This window comes from Salvelinus namaycush, chromosome 19 (genome assembly GCF_016432855.1).
Source record: "Salvelinus namaycush isolate Seneca chromosome 19, SaNama_1.0, whole genome shotgun sequence".
In the NCBI taxonomy this organism is placed as follows: Eukaryota; Metazoa; Chordata; class Actinopteri; order Salmoniformes; family Salmonidae; genus Salvelinus; species Salvelinus namaycush.
The window spans coordinates 41,022,333-41,050,000 of NC_052325.1; the positions used below are offsets into that span (position 1 = coordinate 41,022,333).

Consider the following 27,668-nt stretch of genomic DNA (forward strand, 5'->3'; position numbering starts at 1 on the left):
ATTACATATATGCATTGCAAATAGTAAGTAGGGAGGCCTACTATTGGTTATGAATTTAAAAAAAATTAACCAGTGTGTTTATTTTGTACAGTTCAAATGTTGTTGAGAAATTAGATTAGAATTAGTCCCTCACTCTAAACATCAAATGATACATTTATATAGTACATTATGAATGAGCCACAGGGGGCGTATCGAGGGAGGGAAGTGACAAAACCTATAGAACAGCCCTATAACATGACGAACAACATAAAACGACAAGGTTCGAAACGTACAATAGTCTAAAAGAGGAAACGAGAGAGAGAGAGAGAGAGAGAGAGAGAGGAGCAATTGACAAGCATTCACATGACTTGTGTCGCCTAACGTGGATATTTCTGTGATAGCGCACCAGTCCAAATACACAGGTAGGCTTTCACAAACGATGACGTTTTATAAACTTTTTGATAGTCATTAACCAGAACGATTTGATCTAGCTCCGCTACAGAAATTAAGGTTAGGCAAAGCTTATGCTGCTGTAAAATAGGATTTACAAGAAATCGCATGTGGTAGGCTTACTTGACAGACAGTTACCAGTCGACAAGCATCAGTAATAGATCTATCTATATTATTCATTACTCCGAATATATTGTGTTATTGGATAACGAAAGACATAAACAGTTTAATAATACAAAAAAAAAATATATATATATATGCAGTATGATACGCATTTGAAACGCAATATGCGTCACATTTTTATAATAGGTAGGCCTAGGCCCTAGAGTATGCTCTTTTTGAATAGTCTTCTTTATCATAAACTATTATGTTACTGTACCTGGACAAAAACTCCACAAGCACCGAACCTTCAATCATTTTCACAGAAGTGTAATTGATTTGGCTGTTTTAATTTGCTTTGGGCTGTTGGAATTGTTCCTCAGCATGAGTCAATGGAAACAAATTCAACAGCTCCAGATCAAATACCAGGAGCAGGTGGGCTACCTTTATGATGACAACTTCCCTATGGACATACGGCAGGTGCTCTCCAACTATATTGAGAGCCAGGACTGGTGAGTGTGTGAGCGTGTGTGAGCGTGCGTGCATGCATTTGTTTGTGTGTGTGTGTGTGAGAGAGAGTGTGTCTTGGTCTGTGTGTGTCTGTCTGTATGCATGTCTGTGTGTATGTCTGTATGTGTGTTGGTGCTTGTGTTACTGTACAGTAATATATATAATAGATATGAAGTTGGGTTTCCAGCGAGCATGTTCAGGAACTAAAACACAGCATGTGGATACCATAATTGGTAACACTTTACTTGAAGGGGCAATAAGGCATCCATAACACCTTTATGAGACCAGCCATGACACCTTAATGAGTGTTTTACTGCATTAACTCATCATGGTAATCCAGCTGTGACTGATATTCATGTGTTGGGTCGTTCCATGAAATGAGTCACTTTGATATTTTTTAGAAGAAATTGTGAATCAATATTGGATTTTAAAAGCCAGTTATATTAAATGAAGTACCCTTTAATATAGACCACATGGACAATTCAATGAATCCGATTTTTAATATGAAAAAAAGTATTATGCATTTTGACATGTCCGCCTCTGTACTCTCTGTGACTTCTCTGAAGATTTTAACCCAGTTAACCACTAAACGTTTTCACCATCATTGTAAAGTCCTATTTATTTTGTTGCTTTGACTGAAGATTATTATTTATTACATGTGATTAGGGATTCATTTGAAGGTTAAAAAAAAGAAGAGTTTTAATATGGTGAAACTATTCCTTTTTAAATATTTTTTTCAAATCATAGTGTTAAGGGAGGTGAGCTGGTTCTACTCTCTGGGCATTTGCTCGTGTTTTGTGGTGGAAAACTGAGTGTGTAGAGGTTAACACTACATGCTGTAGATAGCTTCTTTTTTTTAAAGCTTACAGTCAAATTACCAAAGCATCCTCTAGTGGCGCCATGGGTGGAATGTTATCAATATTTTTCATAATTTCATAATTAATAAACATTTATTATTTTTACTGCCAAAAAAGGGTAATATTGGGATGCAAACTCAAAATGTAATACATTTTAACTCTATGACATAGTAGTCTTGTTTTTTTAAAGCCAATTACCAAGTGTGTAAGGTGTATACTTTTGTTTCAAAGTTGATTTGCTTAATACTACCAAGAAACAGTATGTGTGACCCTATTTACTGCAGTAATTAATTTCCCCTCCCTGTTACACACAACAAGCTTCAATTCCCTCTGTCACAAGAGGATGTATTTATTTTTTTACTAGGCAAGTCAGTTAATTATGAACAAATTCTTATTTTCAATGATGGCCTAGTGGGTTAACTGCATTGTTCAGGGGCAGAACGACAGATATGTACCTTGTCAGCTCAGGGATTCGATCTTGCAACCTTTCGGTTACTAGTCCAACGCTATAACCACTAGGCTACGCTGCCGCCCCGTATGGTTGATTTAAGATGAAATCGTCAACCCTGTTATGGTCATCCCTGTTAGGGTCAACCCTATTACTTTATTTGGCACTTACAGGCACTTAGTATAGTCTTTTTTTTTGGGATGGGATAAAATAACAAAAAACATGTAGATGTGCTAATTATTACAGAATGTACAAATTGGGTGAAATAAAATGCTTTTTCCCCCACCATGTTACACTACCCAAACGGGACTCATTTCGTGGAACCAACCTATTGCGCTTGTACAAAACAGCAAAAGAAAGCATTTGATGATATGACATGCTGAAAAAGGAGAATGAGTGATTTTCCCCCTTTTCCCTTGTACATTATAACATGATGTATACAGTATGTTCTACATGCTCTTATTAATAACTTTTTTTATTGAGCACTGAAAACTGTTAAATTAGATACAAAGCTAAGACAAAGTGTATGTGTTTTTTCCAGGGATACTGCCGCAAACCATGAGTCCATGGCGACAGTTCTCCTCAGCAATCTCCTGTCTCAGCTGGACAGGCAGTGTTCTCAGGAACAGAACTTCCTACAAAGACACAACTTGAAGTTTATCTACCAGCAGTTACAGGTGCCACAATAACCTCCCTTACAATATCATACACCTAACCTGGTTAAAACCAGACTGAACTCTGCGCTCAATCAGTTTGCCAGGCAACCATTTACCCTGCAGATCCAACATTGATAACATTAAACAGTCTATCCTTGTCATTGATGCATTTAAGCATTGAGGGGATTAAGTACAACCAACAACTTCCCATAACTGGGGGGTGGCACTGTGTAGTATGTTATGATAGTATGTATGTGTGTGTGTATGTGTTCAGTGTGGAAAGGGAAGTGAAAGACGAGAGCTGTTCATTTGTGTGTTTTTGTCACCTTTAGGGATTGGCTTACGGTTTAGTGGCATTCCTCAAACTGAGCTTCCTTTCACTTGTGACGTTGTATGTGTGTTGTATGTCATTTTTGTTCCAGACAATTTCACCTCTTATCCTATTCAGGGGAATCTAAATTCTATTATGCTCTCTGAGGTCTCAGGACATTGACTGGCAGTATATTTCTTAGAATCTCTGAGAATTGTACCTTAAAACACTGTAACAGGAACAGGAAATAGCTGTTTGAGGCTGATGGCTGAGGCCGGCGAGGCCATATTTCTGTATAACACAACTGATGTAGGAAAGACACATACCTCATCAGAACCTTGTGGTTTCCAGAACTTCCATTTTGTCTGTGTGTGTATTTGACTGTTTGTTTGTGTGTACAGATGGTGTGATGTTTCTCAGAGGAAGTAGTAGCTCAAACACAAGAGGACACAAGAGGTTTGGTTTGGTGTGGCGCTTGGAGATATGCATGTTGTTATTGTTTAGGTGTGCTGTCTATTATGCACAGATGACAGATGGAAAGTGTCTCTTTCCATGCAATCATTTGTGCTGAGTCTACCTTGAAGGTATACAAGCATTGTTTAGGGTCCACTCTTTTGAACTCAATTTAGGGAATTCAATGGAAATGCATTTCATGAATTGAATAAACTCTCCTCCAGTGGTTCATACATGAATTGCATTTTGTTGTGAGGGATCTGACCCTAACCTTGAAAAAATAAATATGTCACTGAATGAAGAAAACGGTCAACCCACTATGCAAATACATTAGTACTTAGTACTGGAAATAAATATTGCAGTGTCTCATCTAAAGCTAGGAAATGCTGAGTGGTTGGCTCTAAGGGGATTTCTCAGTCTGAGGGAGGATCTGAATACAGTGGGCCGAAGGACGCTGCTGAATGCTGCTGAACTGACACTGTTTGTTTGTGATGTAGTCGTCATTGTGATGGTGGTAAAGGGTATCGCGTAGGTTTTCAAGATTGAATCCCCCTTCTGCCTTTCGTTGCACACTCAGATCAGTAGTTACAGACAATGACTGAAAGAGAAATCAGGTTTCACATGTTCACATCAGAACTTTCCCTTGTGTCACAGAGGCCTAGACAGAATCTGTGGAATTTTGTCAAAAACAGACAAAGATGTCAAGATGCACATGATGTTTGAGACATGTTTTGCACAGAACTGAGTTCAGATCCCAGAGACAGACAAAACACAAACTAAAGGGACAAATTATGGGCATGTCCATCCATGGTTGTATTCCTTAGGGATCAACGTAGCAAACTAGTACTTCTTATTGGGGTTCAGGTAGTACCACCCCGTTTCATTCTGTTTTCTTCATTTTCGTTGCCTGTAAACATGTCCCATGTCTGTAGGCCTTTTTACACTAAATTTCTCCTTGTTTAGACTGTCATAGTACATTACTTTTGGTTTTGTTTTCATACTGAGTCTGTACCTGGTTCAGTCACATTCTTTCCTATGGAATGATTTATGTTGTTTCTTCACACACCTGATGGCATACTTTCTCTGTGAGGTGTGTCGGTGGAGAGGTTGGAGAGAATGTACAGTGTCTGAAAAACACCTTTCAATACATCCTTATTAACCAATTTACACTATAGATTATAAGGAGAAGGTAGAGCAAACCTGAGCCTCCCTGTTTTACCCACACTCTTTTGTATTTCCGAGAAAGAATCTCAGTTGAGAGAGGAAGCCTTCAAAGAGCTCTTAGAAACTCACACAATTTGCACAATTCAGGAGACACTCATACAGACAAGTAAGTTAAAATGTTGTTGTTTTTTAAATATATTTTGTAAGTATTTTCTGCTTTTATTGACAGGGATACCCATGAAATGAAGAGGGAGATAGATTGTGGGCATAATGTTAATAAGTGCGCTGGGACCAGGATTCGATCCCATGCAGGCAGGGGACTGCGTATGTCAAATGGTGTAGACAGCAGCATAATATTGCAGCAATTTCGGGGGGGTGGGGGGGGGGGGGGGGGGGGGGTGGTAGGCTGGACCAGGACTCGAACTCAGATCCTGCAACTGTCAAACTAACACATTAACAATTTCACAGAGAGATTCGAATCGCTTGACAAGGTCTCTAGGTGTTTGACATCTCCATGCCTTCTTGTACATGTATACATGTGTCTGTGGATTCATATGTCCATGTTCTTTTTCAGACTAAATGCAAAGCCAACCCTCTGCTGATGGCCGGGGTCATTTCCAGTTGCCTCAGAGAGGAGCGTCGTATCATCTCCACAGCCAGCATTCAGGAACAGGTGAGTCTCTTTGACTCTGTTACGTCATCAGGAAAGTCCCTTGTGTTTCCCGCTTATCCTTTTATATCTTCTTCCTCGAAACACCTGGAAAGACAGGCAGTAACAGGAAGAGTAAAGACTAATTGCAATAGGAAGGTATCTCTGTGTGTGTGTGTGTGTGTGTGTGTGTGTGTGTGTGTGTGTGCGTGCGTGCGTGCGTGCGTGCGTGCGTGCGTGCGTGCGTGCGTGCGTGCGTGCGTGCGTGCGTGCGTGGGTGGATGGGTGGGTGGGTGGTTGGTTGGGTGTGTGTGCATATGTGTGTGTGGTTTACTTCACCTCATCATCATCTTGATAGGGCCCATTGGAGAAGTCAATGCAGAATTCGGTGGCCTTCGAGAGACAGAAGAACATGGACAACAGGGTGGCGGTGATCAGGAGTAGTGTGCAGATGATGGACCAGGCAGTGAAATACCTAGAAGACATGCAAGACGACTTTGACTTCCGCTATAAAACTCTCCAGTCTCGAGGTCAGCCATACACCCAATCTGAAATTTCCTTATGGACTCCCCTAAGATCTGAGATGATTTTACAGCTATCGTATAATATTGGATAGGGTTAGTAAAATGGCAATAACTGCACATTGCCCTCTGATGGCATGATGTGGTGAAATTATTGACTAACTATGGGCAACACTTGACTTAAACCACAGAGTTTTTAAACCCAGAAGCCCAACATTGCAATACTTCTAGGAACGCTTGCGAAGCAGACTCAGCAGACCAGGCCGGGGTATTTATTTACCTTTATTTAACTAGGCAAGACAGTTAAGAACAAATTCTTATTTTACAATGACGGCCTACTCCAGGCAAACCCTCCCCTAATCCGGAAAACCCTGGGCCAATTGTGCGCCGCCCTATGGGACTCCCGATCACGGCCGGTTGTGATACAGCCCGGGATCGAACCAGGGTCTGTAGTGACAGCTCTAGCACTGAGATGCAGTGCCTTAGACCGCTGCCCCACTCGGGTATGGGGTTTAGCAAGTCAATAGAAGTGAAAAAAGTGTCAAATCTAAATGCAAAACCTAGATTTGAGCCAATGTCTTAATTAGTTGAAACCTTGTTAAAGTGACAAACTGACACGTTTTCATTTTCATCAAAAACAACTTAATATCAAAGGAATTCCTTTGATTAGACGGCCTGCACATCCGCAATTCGGCTCGAGACAACCGTTAGACCCGATGACGTTCCTGCGCATTAGAAGGAAGGAATTTTGCTAGGACCTTCTGGGAGTGGTCTGAGTGGGGAGGGGAAAACGGAAAACTAGCTTTTATTGGCAGAGAGGTTTGGAATGTTCTTTCTTGTTGGTATATTAACCAATTTACCGACTGGTGATGTCACCAGGCAGGCCAAAACTCCATCCCTCCAAAACGAGCTGAAATTTCAGGCGGTCTTTTCAAACAGCTCAAACAATCATAATTCTTTCACAGTATTATTCCAACCTCATAGTGTGGAAATACATTTAAAACACAGAAACATCTAGTTTTTGATTGCACTGGACTTTTAATTAAAAACATGTTTTCCTATTTCAAGAGGTTAAATACAAAAATTACAATAGTAAGTGGTAACAGAGATGACCGTAACAGGGTTGACGATTTAATCTTAATTCAGCCATAAATCCCTATGTGATAGGGGGATGTAAGCTTGATGTGTGCAACAGGGAGAGGCAATTGATAGAAGCTTCACAATAATTGTTTTTATTGTTAAAATATTTCTAGCCTGTCTATCTATGAGGGTTGACGTGTTATGCTCGACCCACTCAGTTTTCCACCACAAAACACAAGAAAATGGCCAAAAAGAGTTGAACCAGCTCACCTGCTTTTACGCTATGATTTGAATATCAGATATCCAATCTTTCTTTTGAGAAAACATTTTAAAAGGAATAGTTTCACCATATTAAAACTAGAGTTTAGTTCACATAACAGGGTTGACCTTAAAATCATGTACAGGTTTGTTTTTAAATGAATCGCTAATCCCATTAAATAAATACAAATCGCCAGAAATGACTTTGTCGAAGCAACAAAATAACTAAGACTTTACAATAATGGTGAAAAGTTTTGGGATTAAAAGGGTTAAAATCTTCTGAGAAGTCACAGAAAGTGGATTTATTTATCAAGTCTATATTCAAATAAAAAATTGGATTTATTGAATTGTCCATATGGTCTATTAACCTCTCTAGGGTATGTGGGACGGTAGCGTCCCACCTCGTCAACAGCCAGTGAAACTGCAGGGCGCCAAACAGAAATCCCATAATTTAAATTCCTCAAGCATACAAGTATTTTACACCATTTTAAAACTACACTTGTTGTAAATCCATCTAAAGTGTCCGATTTCAAAAAGGTTTTATGACGAAAGCACACCAAACGATTATGTTAGGTATGAGCCAAGTCACAGAAAAAGACAGCCATTTTTCCAGCTAAAGAGAGCAGTAACAAAAAGCAGAAATAGAGATAAAATTAATCACTAACCTTTGATCATCTTCATCAGATGACACTCATAGGACTTCATGTTACACAATACATGTATTTTTTGTTCGGTAAAGTTCATATTTATATCCAAAAATCTGAGTTTAGGCAAGACGCTACTGTATCACTTGGCAAAAAGCCTAAGAAAATGCAGAGCGCCAAATTAAAATGAATTACTATGAAAATTACTATAAAATCAAACTTTCATTAAATCACACATGAAAGATACCAAATAAAGCTACACTGGTTGTGAATCCAGCCAACATGTCAGAATTCAAATAGGCTTTTCAGCGAAAGCATACGATGCTATTATCTGAGCATAGCAAACAAAAGAGAGAAAACATTTCAACCCAGCAGACACGACACAAAACGCAGAAATAAAAATATAATTCATGCCTTACCTTTGACGAGCTTCTGTTGTTGGCACTCCAATATGTCCCATAAACATCACAAATGGGCCTTTTGTTCGATTAATTCCGTCTATATATATCCAAAATGTCCATTTATTTGGCGCGTTTGATCCAGAAAAACACCGGTTCCAACTTGCTCAAACGTGACGACAAATTATCTCAAAGGTTACCTGTAAACTTTGCCAAAAAATGTCAAACTACTTTTGTAATACAACTTTAGGTATTTTTTAATGTTAATAATCGATAAAATTGAAGACGGGATGATATGTGTTCAATACAGGATTAAAACGATATTTGATTGAAGCGCATGTCCAGGACACCTGGAGTGCCTCGACTTCAAGATGGCCGTATTTCTTCATTACACAAAGGAATAACCTCAAATGATTTCTCAGGACTGTTGACATCTAGTGGAAGCCGTAGGAACTGCAAGCAATTCGCTTAGAAATCTGGTTTCCCAATGAAAACTCATTGAAAAGACAGTGACCTAAAAAAAAAGAAATCTGAATGGTTTGTCCTCAGGGTTTCGCCTGCTAAATAAGTTCTGTTATACTCACAGACATGATTCAGTTTTAGAAACTTCAGAGTGTTTTCTATCCAAATCTACTAATAATATGCATATCTTATCTCCTGGGGATGAGTAACTGGCAGTTAAATTTGGGTATGCTTTTCATCCAAGCGTGAAAATGCTGCCCCCTACCCTAGAGAAGTTAAAGGGCACCACATTTAATATAACATGCTTTTAAAATCCAATAGTGGTGCACAATTTCTACTTACAATTTCAAAGTGATGCAAAAGGGACTCATTTTGTGGAATGACCCATGTACCAATCCCAGATTGCGCCATTAAAGTGGTGCAAAGAAGTGCAACACTTTTATTCAATGTAACTTACATCAATCGTACATGGGTTCCCACTATGTTTTATCCTCTGTCATGCTGGATGTATTTTTGTCCCTTAGATCCAGTGGACAGGAACACAGCGGTGATGAAACAGGAAGTGACCCGACTGCAGGAGATGCTCAACAACCTGGACTTTAAGAGGAAGGTGTGGGAACACTACATACATTAGATAAACCATCAATCAGCTATGGTTGTTACTATAGGCCTAAGCTTTGTGTTTAGCGTGTAAACAGTTGAACATCAGCGATGCCTTATCTTTGAGTAATATGCATTTATTTGAATTGGGGCCACCGTTTCTGTCATGCAGTTGCTGTCTTACACAATTTTAGTCTATACAATTCTATATGAATATTTACCATATAGATACAATGGTTAAAAAGAAAACATTTTGGGGGGCTGCAAAGTGTGGAGAGCACTGTTGCATCCAGCACGATATTGCTAGTTAGATTTTCGTCTGACACTGCAAGACAGCTGAGTGAGTTTAGATATTGAAGTCGTGAGGATATTTATTGAATTCGCTTCGGGGACTAATCAACAAAACACACGTTTATGTATAATATTATAATATATGGCATTTAACAGACACTTTTATTCAATGAAACTTACATGAATAGTACATGGGTTCCCAACCTAGGCGCCAACGTTTTGTGGGGGGGCGTGGGAACTTCCTTGATTTGAGGGGTAAAAAAAACTATAAAAATGTTTTTTTTGTTTGTTTTTTACAATTCGTGATTGTTTATACCAATCAAAAACGATGCATACATCTGTGAAGCTTCAGGCTAGAAACAAGCAGTACATGCCAGAGGAAGATGCAACTCTGATGCAATGTGGAATTTCTTTGGTTTTTCTCTATGACATTCAGAAAATGAGCTACGACCTAAAGTCGAGGAGTCAAAGAAATTGGACTTTGCTTGGAAAGAAATCTCATATGATGTGTGACTCTGTCGTTATCAATTGATCCAATCACTTTCTGCAAAAGATAATATATTGACGGTTCATATAAATGATCCTAATAAAACATATTTGGTAGCGGAATAGCATTTGGAGAAATCGGGTCTAGACTATTTTCCCTATCCATTATTGATGGGATTATCATTAAATATCCTTCCTAAAAGATGTCATGAGTCTTGTTAAACCACATATAATTACAGGAAATTAACTTTAAAAAATAACATTTTCCAAAGTCAATCATGTTGGGGGAATTGAACCCACAACACTGGTGTTGCTAGGATCATGCTCTTACCAACTGAGCCACACAGGACCAGCAGTGAGTTGTTGTTATTGTTCCCCCATAGGAGAACCTATCTAAAATGAGTGACGTGATAAAAGAGATTGATGCTCTGATAGTGTCCCAGCTGAACCCAGAGCTGATGGAGTGGAAACGCAGGCAGCAGATCAACTGTATAGGTGGCCCACTGCTCACTGGACTGGACCAGCTCCAGAACTGGTAATGCAACCAAGCATGCTTACACACATACACACACACACATTACTCAAACGTATAACTATATCCCAAAATAACATGGGATTTTAGGTCAACCTCAATTCATGCACACCCCCTGTCACCCTCTCTCTCTCCCAGGTTTACTCTGACAGCCCAAAGTCTGTTCCAGATGAAGCGTCAGCTGGACAAACTGGGGGAGCTTATATTAAAGGTGACGTATGAGAGCGACCCCATCCCACTGCAGAGACCGCAGATGGAGGAGCAGGTCAAATACCTCATCTACCACCTCATCAAAAGGTACTGACCTCAACAAAGCCGAACACCTACTCTAACCAAGTGCATGAAGTATCCATATCACAAAGTTATTTTCCAAACAACTGGAAGCACAGGGAAGCTAGATAACAGGGAAATGAACTTGTGACTGTTATGTTGCCGGCATCCAAATCTAGGTGGCATACACAACTGCTATTATGCTATTGTAGTTCTCTTGTAGGCCATCGTTGTGTCATCCCTTTGTACAATGTCCACAGCTCCTTTGTGGTGGAGAAGCAGCCATGTATGCCAACCCACCCCCAGAAACCTCTCATCATCAAGACCGGGGTGCAGTTCACCACCAAAGTCAGGTACTGTATGTGTATTAAGATGTAACACAACTCAATACATGGTGCTTATCAATCCGTTGTGTGTGTATACATCTTAAATATACACTCACCAGAGAATTTTTTAGGTACACCCATCTAGTACCGGGTCTAGTACTTTTGCCTCCAGAACAGCCTGCATTCTTCTGGGAATTTTAAAATGTGCGGAAACGTTCCACAAGGATGTTGGTCCATGCTGACGTGATGGCATCACATGCAGTTGCTGCAGATTGGACGGCCGTACATTCATATTGCGAACAGCCCGGTTCCAACTCATTCCAAATATGTTATATTGGGTAGAGGTCTGGGGACTGACCAGGCCACTCATGTAAACTGAACTCGCTGTCATGTTCCAGGCAATGTTTTTCCACTGGAGCTGCTTCTTTTTGTTTTTAGCTGATAGGAGTGAACCTGGTGTGGTCATCTGCTGCAACAGCCTATCCGTGACAAGGACCAATGAGTTGTGCGTTCCAAGATGCCATCTGCACACCACTGTTGTACTGCACCGTTATCTGTCTCTTTGTGGCCAGCCTGTTAGCTTGCACAATTCTTGCGATTCTACTTCAATCTCTCTCACCAACAAGCTGTTTTTGCCTACAGAACTGCGGCTGACTAGAGGTTTTTTGTTTGTCACAACATTATCGGTAAACCCTAGACACTGTTGTGTGTGAAAAGACCAGGATGGCGGCCGTTTCAAATCAAATCAAATTTTATTGGTCACATGCACGTGATTAGCAGATGTTATTGCGGGTGTAGCAAAATGCTTGTGCTTCTAGCTCCGACAGTGCAGTAATATCTAACAAGTAATATCTAACAAATTACTCAACATATACCGAATACACACAAATCTAAGTAGGAATTAATTAAGACTATATACATATGGACGAGCGATGTCAGAGCGGAACGGAATAAGATACAGTAGAATAGTATAGAAAACAGTATATACATATGAGATGAGTAATGCAAGATATGTAAACATTATTAAGTGAATGAGATACCGTAGAATAGTATAGAATACAGTATATACATATGAGATGAGTAATGCCAGATATGTAAACATTATTAAAGTGACTAGTGTTCCATTCCTTAAAGTGGCCAGTGATTCCTAGTCTATGCCTATAGCCAGCAGCCTCTAATGTGCTAGTGATGGGTGTTTAACAGTCTGATGGCCTTGAGATAGAAGCTCTTTTTCAGTCTCTCGGTCCCAGATTTGATGCACCTGTACTGACCTCGCCTTCTGGATGATAGTGGGGTGAACAGGCAGTGGCTCGGGTGGTTGATGTCCTTGATGATCTTTTTGGCTTTCCTGTGACATCGGGTGCTGTAGGTTTCCTGGAGGGAGGGTAGTTTGCCCCCGGTAATGCGTTGGGCAGACCGCACCACCCTCTGGAGAGCCTTGCGGTTGCGGGCGGTGCAGTTGCCGTACCAGGCGGTGATACAGCCCGACAGGATGCTTTCAATTTTGCATCTGTAAAAATTTGTGAGGGTTTTAGGTGACAAGCCACATTTCTTTAGCCTCCTGAGGTTGAAGAGACTCTGTTGAACCTTCTTCACCTCACTGTCTGTGTGGGTGGTTGATAAGAGAATTTTGTTCTCCAGGTACATAACCCAATTTAATCATATTACTCAGTCGGCAAACCAGAATTTGTAAGATCCTGGTCGAATGAAACAGACGGAGGCCCAGCTAAAATAGATAGTCAAAAAGGTTTATTCACGGGAACGTTCTAAAGTCAAGAATACAAAACAATTCATTTTATACTGACTTCTCACGCCCACACATTCACACAACCATACGCACACACACACACAAACAGACGCACACACATACACATACACACATACACACAAACAGACGCACACACATGTCCTGCTTCCCAACCGACAGAGATTAGTGACCTTGTTCTTGACACGTACTCCCTGTTCTCTCCCAATCTCTAGTCAGGTCGGCACCAAGCTCAGACAGTCTGTGTTTATAATACCATAAAGACATATTGTCTTTACCCTAATTCTGACTAGGACTACACATTTATTGATTATGATTTTATACATTCTAATCACTTCCATACAATTATATGTTTCAGGGCGGAATATTCTAATCATTCAATTAACAGAAAATTCTCACCTAACAGTGGTCCATTTCAGTTTGTCAGTGATGTGTACGCCGAGGAACTTGAAGCTTTCCACCTTCTCCACTGATGTCCCGTCGATGTCGATAGGGGGGTGCACCATATGCTGTTTCCTGAAGTCCACGATCACCTTTGTTTTGTTTACCTTGTGTGAGAGGTTGTTTCCCAGGCACCACACTCCCAGAGCCCTCACCTCCTCCCTGTAAGCTGTCTCGTCAACGTTGGTAATCAAGCCTACTACTGTTGTGTCGTCTGCAAACTTGATGATTGACCACGCAGTCATGGGTGAACAGGGAGTACAGGAGGGGGCTGTGCACAAACCCTTGTGGTGCCCCAGTGTTGAGTTTCCTACCTTCACCACCTGGTGGCGGCCCGTCAGGAAGTCCAGGACACAGTTGCACAGGGCGGGGTTCAGAACCAGGCAAAAACTATCATACACGGGAGGAGTAAATTACGGGAAAACCAGAAGTCCGAATAGAAATGTGTCACAAAACAAAAAACAATACCTCACAATGATGGGGTGCAAAGAGCTGAACTAAATAGTGTGTGATAAAGACATACAGGTGTGTAATCAGAATTCAGGTGATTGGGATCTGGAGAGCGAGCTGCTAATATCCAATAGTTCTTCCGGCTATATGTAATGACACAAAACATTTCCTGAGCTAATAATGTAAAAAAAATAATACATAATAAAACAAAATACTGCAAAGTTTTCTAAGAGCTAGTATCGATGCTGCCATCTCCGTCGGCGCCATATTCTATTTGTTGGTAATCCAACAATTTGTTGGCTTCTGTCACCGATGATCATCCCACGCTCAAAGTCCCTTAGGTCACTTGATTTCCCCATTCTAACGTTAAATGGAACAGTAACTGAATGCCTCAATGCCTGTCAGCCTACTTTATATAGCAAGCCACGGACAAGTGACTCACTGTCTGTACCTAATAAACTGTCAGGGGAGTGTATGTTTTCGCTAAATATTTATGTTTTGTCACTTTTCTGTCTAGATTGCTGGTCAAACTTCCAGAGGTGGATTACCAACTGAAAGTGAAGACAATATTTGACAAGTGAGTATTAGTGTAATGTAACACAGCAATATGTGGCACATTTGCTTCAAAGTGATCACTCTTTGCAAGCTCTGTTAAACAAACTGACAACACTGTGTGAACATGAATATATTTCAGAAACGTAATGTTTCATAGACATCAATATATTCTTCATTGACGTTTATAAGCAAGCTAGCACTACATTACTGAGTAATTTATGTACTGTATTATCTTCCCTGTGTGTAGGGACCTCCCCCCTGGCAGAGTGTGAGTATATCCATGCAACCTCAATGTGGGATGTTCTGTGGGGATTTCCTGTTCTTGTTATTTAGGCCAATATTGAACCTTCTCATGTGGCATGTGTGTACATGAGGGTTCTTCAATAGTTCTTTGGGAAGGGTGATGGTTCTATGTGGAACCATACTGACCCAAATAACCTTTTTAGCCCTTCAATAGTTCTTTGTAGTTCAAAAAAGGGTTCTTTCCTCTTTTAGTGTTAATTAAAATGTAGGGTCGGTGGCTCAATATAATATTTTGGGGCGTGGTTTTTGCACAGCTCTTTTTGTGCAACAATGAGTGAGAGTGTCATTCTAGTTTATCTAATATGTTATGTTACGCTGTAACATGTTATACATTGGTGTAAAAAAGTATTTCTGATAGTTGTTATACTGAATGTTATCAGATCTTCAACCAAAACCTAACATTAGATCAAGGGAATCTGAGGTTACGAATAACAAAAAAAAACGGATGCTTATTTTATTTATTTAATGAACAATTACACTCAATAACTGATTGTGCCACCTTTTGCTGCAATGACTGCAACCAAATGCTTCCTGTAGTTGATCAGTCTCACGTCGCCGTGGGGGAATTTTTTGTGGGTTTTCAAACATTAACTGCTCGTTTCAAGTCCTACCACAACATCTCAATTGGGAATAGGTCTGGACTTTGAGTAGGTCATTTCAAAAGGTCAAATTTGTTGCTTTTTAACAATTTTGATGTATACAGTTGAAGTCGGAAGTTTACGTACACTTAGGTTGGAGTCATTAAAACTCGTTTTTAAACCACTCCACCAATTTCTTGTTAACAAACTATAGTTTTGGCAAGTCGGTTAGGACATCTACATTGTGAATGACACAAGTAATTTTTCCAACAATTGTTTACAGACAGATTATTTCACTTATATTTATTTCACTGTATCACAATTTCAGTGGGTCAGAAGTTTACATACACTAAGTTGACTGTGCCTTTAAACAGCTTGGAAAATTCCAGAAAATGATGTCATGGCTTTAGAAGCTTCTGATAGGCCAATTGACATAATTTGAGTCAATTGGAGGTGTACCTGTGGATGTATTTCAAGGCCTACCTTCAAACTCAGTGCCTCTTTGCTTGACATCATAGGAAAATCAAAGGAAATCAGCCAAGACCTCAGAAAAAAAATTGTAGACCTTCACAAGTCTGGTTTATCCTTGGGAGCAATTTCCAAATGCCTGAAGTTACCACGTTCATCTGTACAAACAATAGTACGCAAGTATAAACACCATGTGACCACGCAGCCACCACGCAGCCGTCATACCGCTCAGGAAGAAGATGCGTTCTGTCTCCTAGAGATGAAAGTACTTTTGTGCGAAAAGTGCAAATCAATCCCAGAACAACAGCAAAGGACCTTGTGAAGATGCTGGAGGAAACAGATACAAAAGTATCTATATCCACAGTAAAACGAGTCCTATACTGACATAACCTGAAAGGCCGCTCAGCAAGGAAGAAGCAACTGCTCCAAAACCGCCATAAAAAAGGCAGACTACGGTTTGCAACTGCACATGAGGACAAAGATTGTACTTTTTCTTTCTTCCTCTGGTCTGATGAAACAAAAATAGAACTGTTTGGCCATAATGACCATCGTTATGTTTGGAGGAAAAAGGGGGATGCTTGCAAGCCGAAGAACACCATCCCAACCTTGAAGCACGAGTGTGCTTTGCTGCAGGAGGGACTGGTGCACTTCACAAAATAGATGGCATCATGAGGAAAGAAAAGGATGTGGATATATTGAAGCAACATCTCAGACATCAGTCAGGAAGTTAAAGCTTGGTTGCAAATGAGTCTTCCAAATGGACAATGACCCCAAGCATACTTCCAAAGTTGTGGAAAAATGGCTTAAGGACAACAAAGTCAAGGTATTGGAGTGGCCATCACAAAGCCCTGACCCCCGAACTGAAAAAGCGTGTGCGAGCAAGGAGGCCTACAAACCTGACTCAGTTACACCAGCTCTGTCAGGAGGAATGGGCCAAAATTCAACCAACTTATTGTGGGAAGCTTGTGGAAGGCTACCCGAAACATTTGACCCAAGTTAAACAATTTAAAGGCAATGCTACCAAATACTAATTGAGTGTATGTAAACTTCTGACCGACTGGGAACGTGATGAAAGAAATAAAAGCTGAAATAAATAATTCTCTCTACTGTTATTCTGACATTTCACATTCTTAAAATAAAGTGGTGATTCTAACTGACCTAAGACAGGGAATTTTTACTAGGATTAAATGTTAGGAATTGTTAAAAACTGAGTTTAAATGTATTTGTCTAAGGCTTCAGCTCACGGACGGATGGCCTGACATTCTCCAGTAAAATTCTCTGATAGAGAGCAGAATTCATGGTTCCTTCTATTAAGGCAAGTCGTCCAGGTCCTGAGGCAGCAAAGCATCCCCAAACCATCAAATTACCACCGCCACGCTTGACTGTTGGTATAAGGTTCTTACTGTGGAATGCAGTGTTTGGTTTTCGCCATCTCATCCAAAAAGTTTACTCAAGTTTGCCAAAAAGCACCTGGAAGCACCTGGATGATCATCAAGGATTTTGGAAGAATGTATAACTTTTTGGAAGAGTGAGTTAAAGCAGTTCTGCATAGAAGAGTGGGCCAAGATTCCTCCACAGCGCCGTGAGAGACTGATAAAAATCTACAGGAAGCGTTTGGTTGTAGTCATTGTAGCTAAAGGTGGCACAACCAGTTATTGAGTGTAAGGGGGCAATTACTTTTTCACAGCACTGTATATGACTATGGCCAGTGACGGTGTCTTGTGAAAGACTCACATATGGCCTTGCGTCAATTGAGAATTGTCTACTAAGACAGTAGTTCTCAATTCTCCTCTCAGGGACCCCCAGATGTTCCAGAGCTAGCACACCTTATTAAACTTGCTGATAAACACAATAATAAAACGATGGGATTTTAACAATATAATGTGGCTATTAAACCAGAATTTTAAAAACGGTATGGTTCTACAAAGAACCTTTGAGATTGAGAAAGGTTCTTTATAGAACCATTCTCCATAAAGGTTCTATAAAGAACCATAAAAAAGGGTTCTATATAGTCCCAAAAAGGGTTGTAACCATAGCAAAACCCTTTTTTGGTGCTATATCAAATCTTTATTAATGGTTCTTTATAGAATCTTAGGAAATCGTTCTTTATAGCACCATACATGTTCCATTTAGAACCTTATGAGTATGGTTATTTTCATAGAACCTTCAAAAAAAGGTTCCATATAGCACCACAAAGGGTTCTGCTATGCTTACAAGCCAAATAACCTTTATTTGGCGCTATATAGAACCATTTGTTTTTAGTGTGTAGGGAGAACAGTGACAAAGAGAGAAGTATGAGATGTGTCAGATGACACAGTTTAAGTGAGCAGAATAATCCCCTTTTTAGCTGCCTGGAATCCAACTTGAATTGTTGTTTCTACCGCTGCATGTGTTTGCCATGTACAGTATCTTAGCTAATTTTGTTGTTGTTGCTGTTCTGTGTTTGTATGTGTTTGCTTGTGTGTGTGCTTAGTTCAGACTACTAACTATGGCTTTGCCCCGTCCCTCTCCATTCAGAAATCGTCAGTTCTTCATCCTGACTACCACCACCAAAATAATGGACGTGGAGGAATCATCCAATGGCTGTCTGTCTGTAGAGTTTAGACACTTGGTAACCTCTGACTTTCACTGTCCCCACTTACACACTAACATTTTAATAATAATTAAACCTCAATCTGTTAATCCACAGGTTTAGTGAAACATTTTAGTGGAATCAAACTAATTTGGTTCAATGGAGCTGGCTGGCAACAGTTATATTGGAAATAACAGACAACTGTTTGCAAAGACCCTATTATATGTTTTTTTTTATAAGATCGCCCTGGCCTAGCTGTACATGACAGTGTGTGAATAGTTCATTTGATATTAATGTAAGTATATTTATTATGCATTGATATCATATTTGTATCTTCTTCAGCAGCTGAAAGAGAAGAAATACGTTAATGGAACCAAGGTGAACGAGGTGAGAGAAGTAATATGAAAGTTGAACAAGACTTTTAGTTTTTCCATGAATGATGGTTAAGGGTCAGTGATGCAGGCCTATCTAAGATTACACTCTAGTAAAGTGACCTTTAGAAAAGCTTGACCTTTGAAACATGACCTTCAGATTTGTTTGCTATCGTAGAACTGCTTTGTCGAGCCAAAGATGGTGGATAAATGAAGATGTCCCACTCAGGCCATTTACCATTGAAAAAAAATGGTCAGTTCCGGTCTGCTTAACGGGGTGGCTCTCCCATAGGCACCAATGCATTAGCAGCTGGGTCTGGTCTGCTTAGTTTATTGACTGTAATGTAACCAGAAAAGATTAGGGAGTGGGATGTCTCGCTTCTTCTTCCGTATCTTTGTAAGAACTTCAAGAGATATATTCTGGTCAACCAGAGATAATTTGATTAGAAGTCATTGGACACGGAAGTGAATTAAGAGTTTAAAACTTATGATTTATTTAGAGGTAAATCATTTGTTTTACTTTGCCTGAGGTTGGGGAGGCAGGTAGCCTAGTGGTTAGAGTGGTGGGTCAGTAACTGAAAGGTTGCTGGATCAAATCCCTAGGCTGACAAGGTATAAATCTGTTGTTCTGCCCCTGAATAATCCACTGTTCCCCAGTAGGCTGTCATTGTAAATAAGAATTTGTTCTTAACTGACTTGCCTGGTAAAATATAATATCTTTTAAAAACTGAACTCAAAAACACTTCCATTAAGAAAGAGGTAGTTGCTTTCTTAAAACAGTAGATGGCAACATTGCCAAGGATTTACAAAATGTTCCCCTTAATTTGAAGTTTTAACTCCTTTTCAGGACAATGGTGCTTTTGGTTGTGTACATTTTCAGATGGCTCCATAACTTATCACAGATGGAAAACCTTGTTAACTCCCTAGTAAACTCCTAATTGAAAAAAACATGTGCTCTTTCTGATAAAGTTTTATCATAGATTGACTTTTGAATTGAAGAAAGGAGTTTATTTTGCTTTTTTATTCATGTGGCTCAACAAAAGTCATGACAAAGCTTCAATCACATAATTTAAACACTAGGATACAGGATCCTTATCTTATTACAGAATATTACTGATGAATAATGCTATCAAACTTCCCCCTATTGCTCATATACTGTAGAGGGAATATAATTATCCTCAAAGATCGTTTCATTGGGTTTTTCGACAGCCTTGTTATGGAATGCTGTTCTTTAATAAATAGGGCAAATTCCTTATCCCGTTGATAGAGCCTGCCGTGTTTTTCATTGAGATGTGTTCAACTTTTTGGTGGGTCCCTCACTGCACAAAAAATGTTTAATTTCCCTCTGCTACTATATTTAATGTGTTCTGAGAAAAAGGTTTAGTGAAATGTGGTGTAGTAGAGTGTTTGTAAGAGGAAGGCGTTTAGTAAAGTGTGTGTGTGTGTGTGTGTATTTGTATTCTGCTGGTTCCAGGGTCCTGTCTCTGTGACGGAGGAGCTCCACTCCCTCAGCTTTGAGGCCCAGTTCAACATACAGGGCATTAACATCGACCTGGAGGTCAGTCAATTTCTACACACTCCTTCATATCTCCTATATAAGACACACACTCTCCCACACAGACATTCTGACAATACTCCACACCATCCCACACCTCAAATAATCCCCACCCAGTCTTCCTAGCATACATTGTCAGTCGTTATTACAGTGCCTTGCAAAAGTATTCATCCCCCTTGGTGTTTTCCCTATTTTGTTACATTACAACCTGTCATTTAAATAGATTTTTATTTGGATTTCATGTAATGGACATACACAAAATAGTCCAAATTGGTGAAGTGAAAAAAAAAACTTGTTTAAAAAAAAAAAACTTGTGCTTGCATATGTATTCACCCCCTTTGCTATGAAGCCCCTAAAAAATATCTGGTGCAACCAATTACCTTCAGAAGTCACATAATTAGTTAAATAAAGTTCACCTGTGTGCAATCTAGGTGTCACATGGTCTGTCACATAATCTCAGTATATATACAACTGTTCTGAAAAGCCCCAGAGTCTGCAACACCACTAAGCAAGTGGTACCACCAAGCAAGTGGCACCATGAAGACCAATGAGCTCTCCAAACAGGTCAGGGACAAAGTTGTGGAGAAGTACAGATCATGACTGGGTTATAAAAAAATATCTGAAACTTTGAACATCCCACGGAGCACCATTAAATCCATTATTAAAAAATTGAATGAATATTGCACCACAACAAACCTGCCAAGAGAGGGCAGCCCACCAAAACTCACGGACCAGGCAAGGCAGGCATTAATCAGAGAGGAAACAAAGAGACCAAAGATAACCCTGAAGGAGCTGCAAATAGGAAAAATGCCAAGGGGGTGAACTCTTTCGCAAGCCACTGTAGTCATTGTGTAAGCAAATACTGTATGTGTGTGTGTGTGTGTGTGTGTGGTATGTGTGCGTGCATATATGTCTCTCTCTCTGCAGACCTGCTCCTTTCCTCTGGTGGTCATCTCCAATGTTAGCCAGCTGCCTGGAGGCTGGGCATCTGTCATGTGGTACAACCTGCTGACTGACGAACCCAGGGTGAGCTGAACACACACACACACACACACACACACACACACACACACACACACACACACACACACACACACACACACACACACACACTACCATTCTTTTAGGTGTTTTATATTTTATCTCACTCTCTTTCCTCTGTGCCGCTCCCTTTTTTAGAACCTGGGCTTCTTTGCCAGTCCTCAGCGGGCCAGTTGGGGCCAGCTCTCTGAGGTACTGAGTTGGCAGTTCTCCACCTTCGCTGGGCGGGGCCTCAACAGGGAACAGCTGTGCATGCTAGGAGAGAAACTCTTGGGTATGGTGGCCTAGTGGAACACTTTTCATGAGGGCATAACAGTGTTGGAACAGCATACATACACCATTTATTTGCACAGGTCATGAGGAAAAGCACTCCCGTCCCTAACAAGTATTTTCAATTATGAGAGAAAAGGAATGTGAATTGTCATGAGATTGTTCAACATCGGTCTTTGGCTTCCAACCACCACAATAGTATGGACTCCCCCTATATTATCTAAGGTGGTGTTATTTCTGTCCAAGAATACTTGAATATTCATTCTTAGTGTATGAAATATTACATTTCTTTTGTTGATAATCATGAATCTATGAATCATCTTCACTGTAGGTCAGCAAGCCTCCCAAAACGAATGTCAGGTATCCTGGTCCAAATTCTGCAAGGTCGGTTCTATTGCTTCTTATAGTCCTACTACTACAAGTCTTAAACACAAAATGAAGGATGTCATATCTTACTAGCAAATACTCTAATTTCCCACTTCATGTAGAATCTTTCACAGACATACTGTACTGTCATTCTCCATCTTGACTTGACTTATTCTTTTCAGCTCCTAGTGGAGTCATTCTCCATCAACAATTCATAATTGCACCACTTCCCCTGAGGAATTATTCCAGTGGTCATATTAAATTAATAACTTGAGGCTGTCTTTTTATTGAAAGATGCCATAAAACACTTTTAAGGGTAATTCTCATCTCTTTCCCACTCTGTCCGCTTTTTCCAGGAGAATATTCATGGAAAGAATTTCAGTTTCTGGATGTGGCTGGATTCCATCCTGGAGCTCATCAAGAAGCACCTACTTCCCATCTGGAACGACAAGTGAGATTTAGGGCCGGTCAGAAACAACCCATACCCCCTATCCCCTTTCCCCTAGGCACTATGCCATGTGTGGACAATTATTAGGGGGACAGATGGAATTATTGCCATGTTGCTTCTACAATATTCTCAGATCTACATAAATGCTTAGGCGATAGATGCTAGGGGCTACAAGTTGTTTGTGGACACTCCTCTGCTTTGTGTACCCCACTGCTGATCCTTAAGCTAGCCTTTGCTAAACTACAGTGTTGGGTTCAGTACAATTTAATGTCAGTTGTGAATCATTAGGTTCAGTTCCATTTTGAATGGATTTAATGTACTGGATTGATCTATTCACTGCTCAGGGCTATACACCACAGTGTACTGTTAAATCAGTGGGTGTAAAATAAATAATGTAACGGTGCTGTAACTGATGGTGTGTTTTGGGTGTGCTTCCTTCAGCTGCATCATGGGTTTTGTCAGTAAGGAGACTGAGAGGGCCCGTCTGAAGGACAAGGAGCCTGGGACTTTCCTGCTGCGCTTCAGCGAGAGCCACCTGGGCGGGATCACCTTCACCTGGGTGGAGCAGTCCGATAGTGGTGAGGCCTGCTCGGTTGTCAATTACTGGGGTGTCGTGAAAGAATTATCTTCACTATTTGGAATTTTTGCATCTGCTCTTGAGCCAAAGGGGGACCCCTACATGGAGAGACAAATTGTCCAGAAATGACCTGATTAGACATAAAGGGTCACACCTCCCCACACCCATGAGTAAAATCATATTGTTTGCCCAAAACGAGTGATTTGTTTGGTTTCATAAGATAATAAATTGATTCATATTTTATCTGAACCATGCAGTCAACATTGAAATCCACAAAACAATTAGCATCTAAACTTCCACAGTGTCTTTAACATTGATTCTGTAAACATTTAACTCTGATTGGCGCTTTGGTTGTGTCTGTGTCAACAGGAGACGCCAAGTTCATCTCGGTGGAGCCGTACACCAAATCACGCCTCAGCGCTCTCCCGTTTGCCGACATTATCCGGGACTACAAGGTCATCACAGACGGAGAGGTCCCTGAGAACCCACTAAAGTTCCTCTACCCAGACATCCCCAAAGACGAGGCCTTCGGACGACTTTACAACAGCCAGCAGAACAAAGGCAAGATTTCTGCCAAGACATGGTTATGATGGAGAGGGTTTTGGTTTGTACTGTATATAAAATAATTCTTACCACCTAGGTTCCAGCAACTTCTCTGTGAGTGAGAGTAAGTATGTTATGGGATTGCATCATTTTCTACTCATTATTTGGTGGTGATGTGTTTTTACTAGAGGTCGGCCGATTAATCGGAATGGCCGATTAATTAGGGCCGATTTCAAGTTTTCAAAACAATCGGAAATCGGTATTTTTGGACACCGATTTGGCCGATTATGATAATCATTTTTAAATTGTATTTATTTTTTACACCATTATTTAACGAGGCAAGTCAGTTAAGAACACATTCTTATTTTCAATGACGGCCTAGGAACGGTGGGTTAACTGCCTTGTTCAGGGGCAGAACAACAGATTTTTACCTTGTCAGCTCAGGGATTCAATCTTGCAACCTTACAGTTAACTAGTCCAACGCTCTAACCACCTGCTTTACATTGCACTCCACAAGGAGCCTGCCTGTTACGCGAATGCAGTAAGAAGCCAAGGTAAGTTGCTAGCTAGCATTAAACTTATCTTATAAAAAACAATCAATCAATCAATCATAATCACGAGTTAACTACACATGGTTGATGATATTACTAGTTTATCTAGCGTGTCCTGCGTTGCATATAATCGATGCGGTGTGCATTCGCGAAAAAGGACTGTCGTTGCTCCAACGTGTACCTAACCATAAACATCAATGCCTTTCTTAAAATCAATACTCAAGTATATATTTTTAAACCTGCATATTTAGTTAATATTGCCTGCTAACATGAATTTCTTTTAACTTGGGAAATGGTGTCACTTCTCTTGCAACAGAGTCAGGGTATATGCAGCAGTTTGGGCCGCCTGGCTCGTTGCAAACTGTGTGAAGACTATTTCTTCCTAACAAAGACAGCCAACTTCACCAAAAGGGGGATGATTTAACAAAAGCGCATTTGCGAAAAAAGCACAATCTTTGCCCGACTGTACCTAACCATAAACATCAATGCCTTTCTTAAAATCAATACACAGAAGTATATATTTTTAAACCTGCATATTTAGCTAAAAGAAATCCAGGTTAGCAGGCAATATTAACCAGGTGAAATTGTGTCACTTCTCTTCCATTCATTGCATGCAGAGTCAGGGTATATGCAACAGTTTGGGCCGCCTGGCTCGTTGCGAACTAATTTGCCAGAATGTTACGTAATTATGACATAACATTGAAGGTTGTGCAATGTCACAGGAATATTTAGATTTATGGATGCCACCCGTTAGATAAAATACGTAACGGTTCCGTATTTCACTGAAAGAATAAATGTTTTGTTTTCGAGATGATAGTTTCCGGATTCGACCATATTCATGACCTACGGCTCGTATTTCTGTGTGTTATTATGTTAATAATAATCGGAACATTGAACAATATAACAAACACGAGTAGTGTGTAGACATGAAACACATAAACAATACTGACTTGGGAAAGAACCTAAGGGAGTGCCAGATATAGGGGAGGTAATCAGTGAGGTAATGGAGTCCAGGTGAGCCTGATGATCACTGCAGGTGTGTGTAATGATGGACCCCAGGACTGGTGGTTATTATACAGGTGATGTCGAACGCCGGAGGGCAGGAGCGAGAGTAGACGTGACACATGGACTGTTCAAAACTTAGTTTTATAATTCTGGGAAAATTCTACGTATTCTACGAATACAATTCAAAGAACATTGAGGGGATGTTTTGTGCACCCTGATACAAACATTCTAAGAATGTCATCACAATTGGACAGATTTTGTGTTTTGGGAACCTATCTCTTGTCATATCCCCACATTGTTCCCACAACCTAATGAAATTCGTTAGGAACTTTGAAAGAATCTAAAAAATGTGGTTCTTGCAACATCAAGTGAATATTTTTTGCACCCTAAAAGAAATATTGTCAAATCATACGCACAACTGGAAAGTTTTTGTGATTTGGGAACATATATTTTGTGATGTCCCCACAATGTTCCCACCAGACTGTTCCCACAACCCAATGAAACATTCTGGGAACCATTTAAAGAAAAGACTAAATGGGTTCTGGGAATGTTCTTCCAACGCCAGGGGAATGTTTTATACAAACATTGTATAATCATCAGCACAACTGGACAATCAAATGTTCTGGAACTGGGAAGCAGGGTTGATATTGCCAACAATTTGAGTGGTTGTTTACTAACATGCCCATAATCTCCTATTTTTTTAATCTTCTTACAGTCTTTCCATACATACCATCTATGCTGATCCCCATCTCAACTTTGCAGTGAGTACTTAAGTTTAAGTTTGTTAAGATCTTATAATCTGTGCATACCAGGAGTTGAATGCAGACCTGCACCGAAGATGTGTATCTGAAATATTAGGCTACGTTAGATATAATTTGTTTCTATAGTCTAAACCATTCCCTTGACTTATATCTCTCTCTCTTTCTCTCCAATGCTGCCGCCCCCGCCCTTAGAACCACACCTCCCCCCTGCTCCTCCCCAGAACCCCCCATGTCCCCTGGGATGTTTGACATGCTCACCCAGCACCTCAGCCCCTTGGAGATTGAGACTGCCGTGAGTACAGTAACCACCCTATCTTAAACAGACACTCTGCAGCTAGCCTAGTCCCAAACTGTAGGCCTATCTAATGTAGCCAACTCTTCCATCATTGCAGATACACAGTTGCCTCTCTAAGCCAGTAGGTGCTGGTATACAATAACCTTTGTCTCAATGTTGGTGATAATACAAGAAATTCAACTCTGTTACACTTGTATGAGTGGAGGCTCCTCAGAGGAGGAAGCCGAACAAAACGGGGCTAAACCTACCTGAATTTGTCCAATACAAACTCTTGTCTGCAACTGTTTGGACTAGTGTTTACACCCTAGATCAGCTAGAGTGTGCAAGGCGGTATTGAATGTGTCACTGTCTGCCACCTTGAATACTCCAATTTGTCTTTCGACCTGTGCACCGACGTTTTAAACTTTAATTCATAGGCTAGGTTGTAGCAACCTCATGATGGGTATGGGGGAAATTTGAGCATCATGTAGGAGCCTAAGCCTATTGATGTTACATTGAGCTGGGTGAATGGAATATGAATGACAGTCATCCAATATTCTGTCATAGAAATAAGGCCATGCTCATAAAAAAACTTAAACAGCACTGACCACAACTGACTTGGTGTATGGTTTATAGTAATGATAGAAGAGCTGGCTATAAAACAGATCATGTACAGGTTGGGACGAGGCTACACCGCAGCAAGGTATTAAAACACTCTGGAGATGAACTAGGTTCAGAAGCCTAGGTTGACTTTATCTCTGCTCTGGCTTTGATGTTAAATACGACTTTTAAGATGATGTTCCTTTTGTAAAATAAATGAGTCATCATGAAGACTCCTTGTAATTCTCTGTGGTGATTGGACTGAACCTGCAGAAACAATCTTTATATTCTAGTTGCATTGGCGTCCGCTATTAAGGGTATTGTTTGACTTTTACAGATGAGTTCTCCGTACTCCGAGTAACACAAGGTGACCTGCAGAGTATGCCAAGTAACTCACTCTTCTCCGACTAGTGGCCTACAATCTCTACGGAATCCCTGTACAAGTGTAATTTTCTCTTACATCTGATCACAATACCATGCTCTTCTATCCAACTGTTAGTATTGTCTTTGAGCCCTTTGTCATGACTACAAAGGTATAATATTATGTTTTGAGCATAAAGTAGATATTACATGCAGTGGTACACCTTGTTATATCACTTCTCATAAATTGACATCTTTATTACTTCTGCACAAGTAATGTTAGTATGTTATTATATATATAAATAGTGTCTTATGCTCCGCTATCAAGAACCAAGTTTTGTACAAATAATAAATGTTTATTATCGCTTTAA

At 40.2% G+C, this 27,668-nt stretch overlaps 1 protein-coding gene across 2 annotated transcripts; it reads left to right on the forward strand.

Moving 5' to 3' along the window:
• The first annotated feature begins 298 nt into the window (after positions 1-298).
• On the forward strand, positions 299-27,668 carry stat4 (signal transducer and activator of transcription 4). Of its 2 annotated transcripts, XM_039014998.1 has the most exons (23): positions 299-401; positions 912-1,040; positions 2,885-3,020; positions 5,501-5,599; positions 5,934-6,105; positions 9,463-9,548; positions 10,699-10,850; positions 10,986-11,144; positions 11,378-11,470; positions 14,617-14,676; positions 14,902-14,922; positions 18,521-18,614; positions 18,918-18,962; positions 20,421-20,504; positions 21,429-21,527; positions 21,681-21,816; positions 22,144-22,196; positions 22,535-22,629; positions 23,068-23,204; positions 23,573-23,764; positions 26,018-26,063; positions 26,256-26,355; positions 27,275-27,668. In XM_039014998.1, exons 2-23 carry the CDS (start codon positions 913-915, stop codon positions 27,296-27,298), a joined length of 2,211 nt encoding a protein of 736 aa, XP_038870926.1. In that variant the 5' UTR covers positions 299-401; position 912; the 3' UTR covers positions 27,299-27,668. The 2 variants fall into 2 exon arrangements, with proteins under 2 accessions (XP_038870926.1, XP_038870927.1); XM_039014999.1 differs by lacking the exon at positions 299-401 and having other exon boundaries at positions 913-1,040; positions 18,921-18,962.

Excerpts from the sequence above, each read along its gene's own strand:
- stat4 (XM_039014998.1), top strand. The coding sequence starts at position 913 with ATGAGTCAATGGAAACAAATTCAACAGCTCCAGATCAAATACCAGGAG. Across the intron at positions 1,041-2,884 it reads TATATTGAGAGCCAGGACTG|GGATACTGCCGCAAACCATG; the intron begins GTGAGTGTGTGA and ends TGTTTTTTCCAG. Across the intron at positions 5,600-5,933 it reads CAGCCAGCATTCAGGAACAG|GGCCCATTGGAGAAGTCAAT; the intron begins GTGAGTCTCTTT and ends TCATCTTGATAG.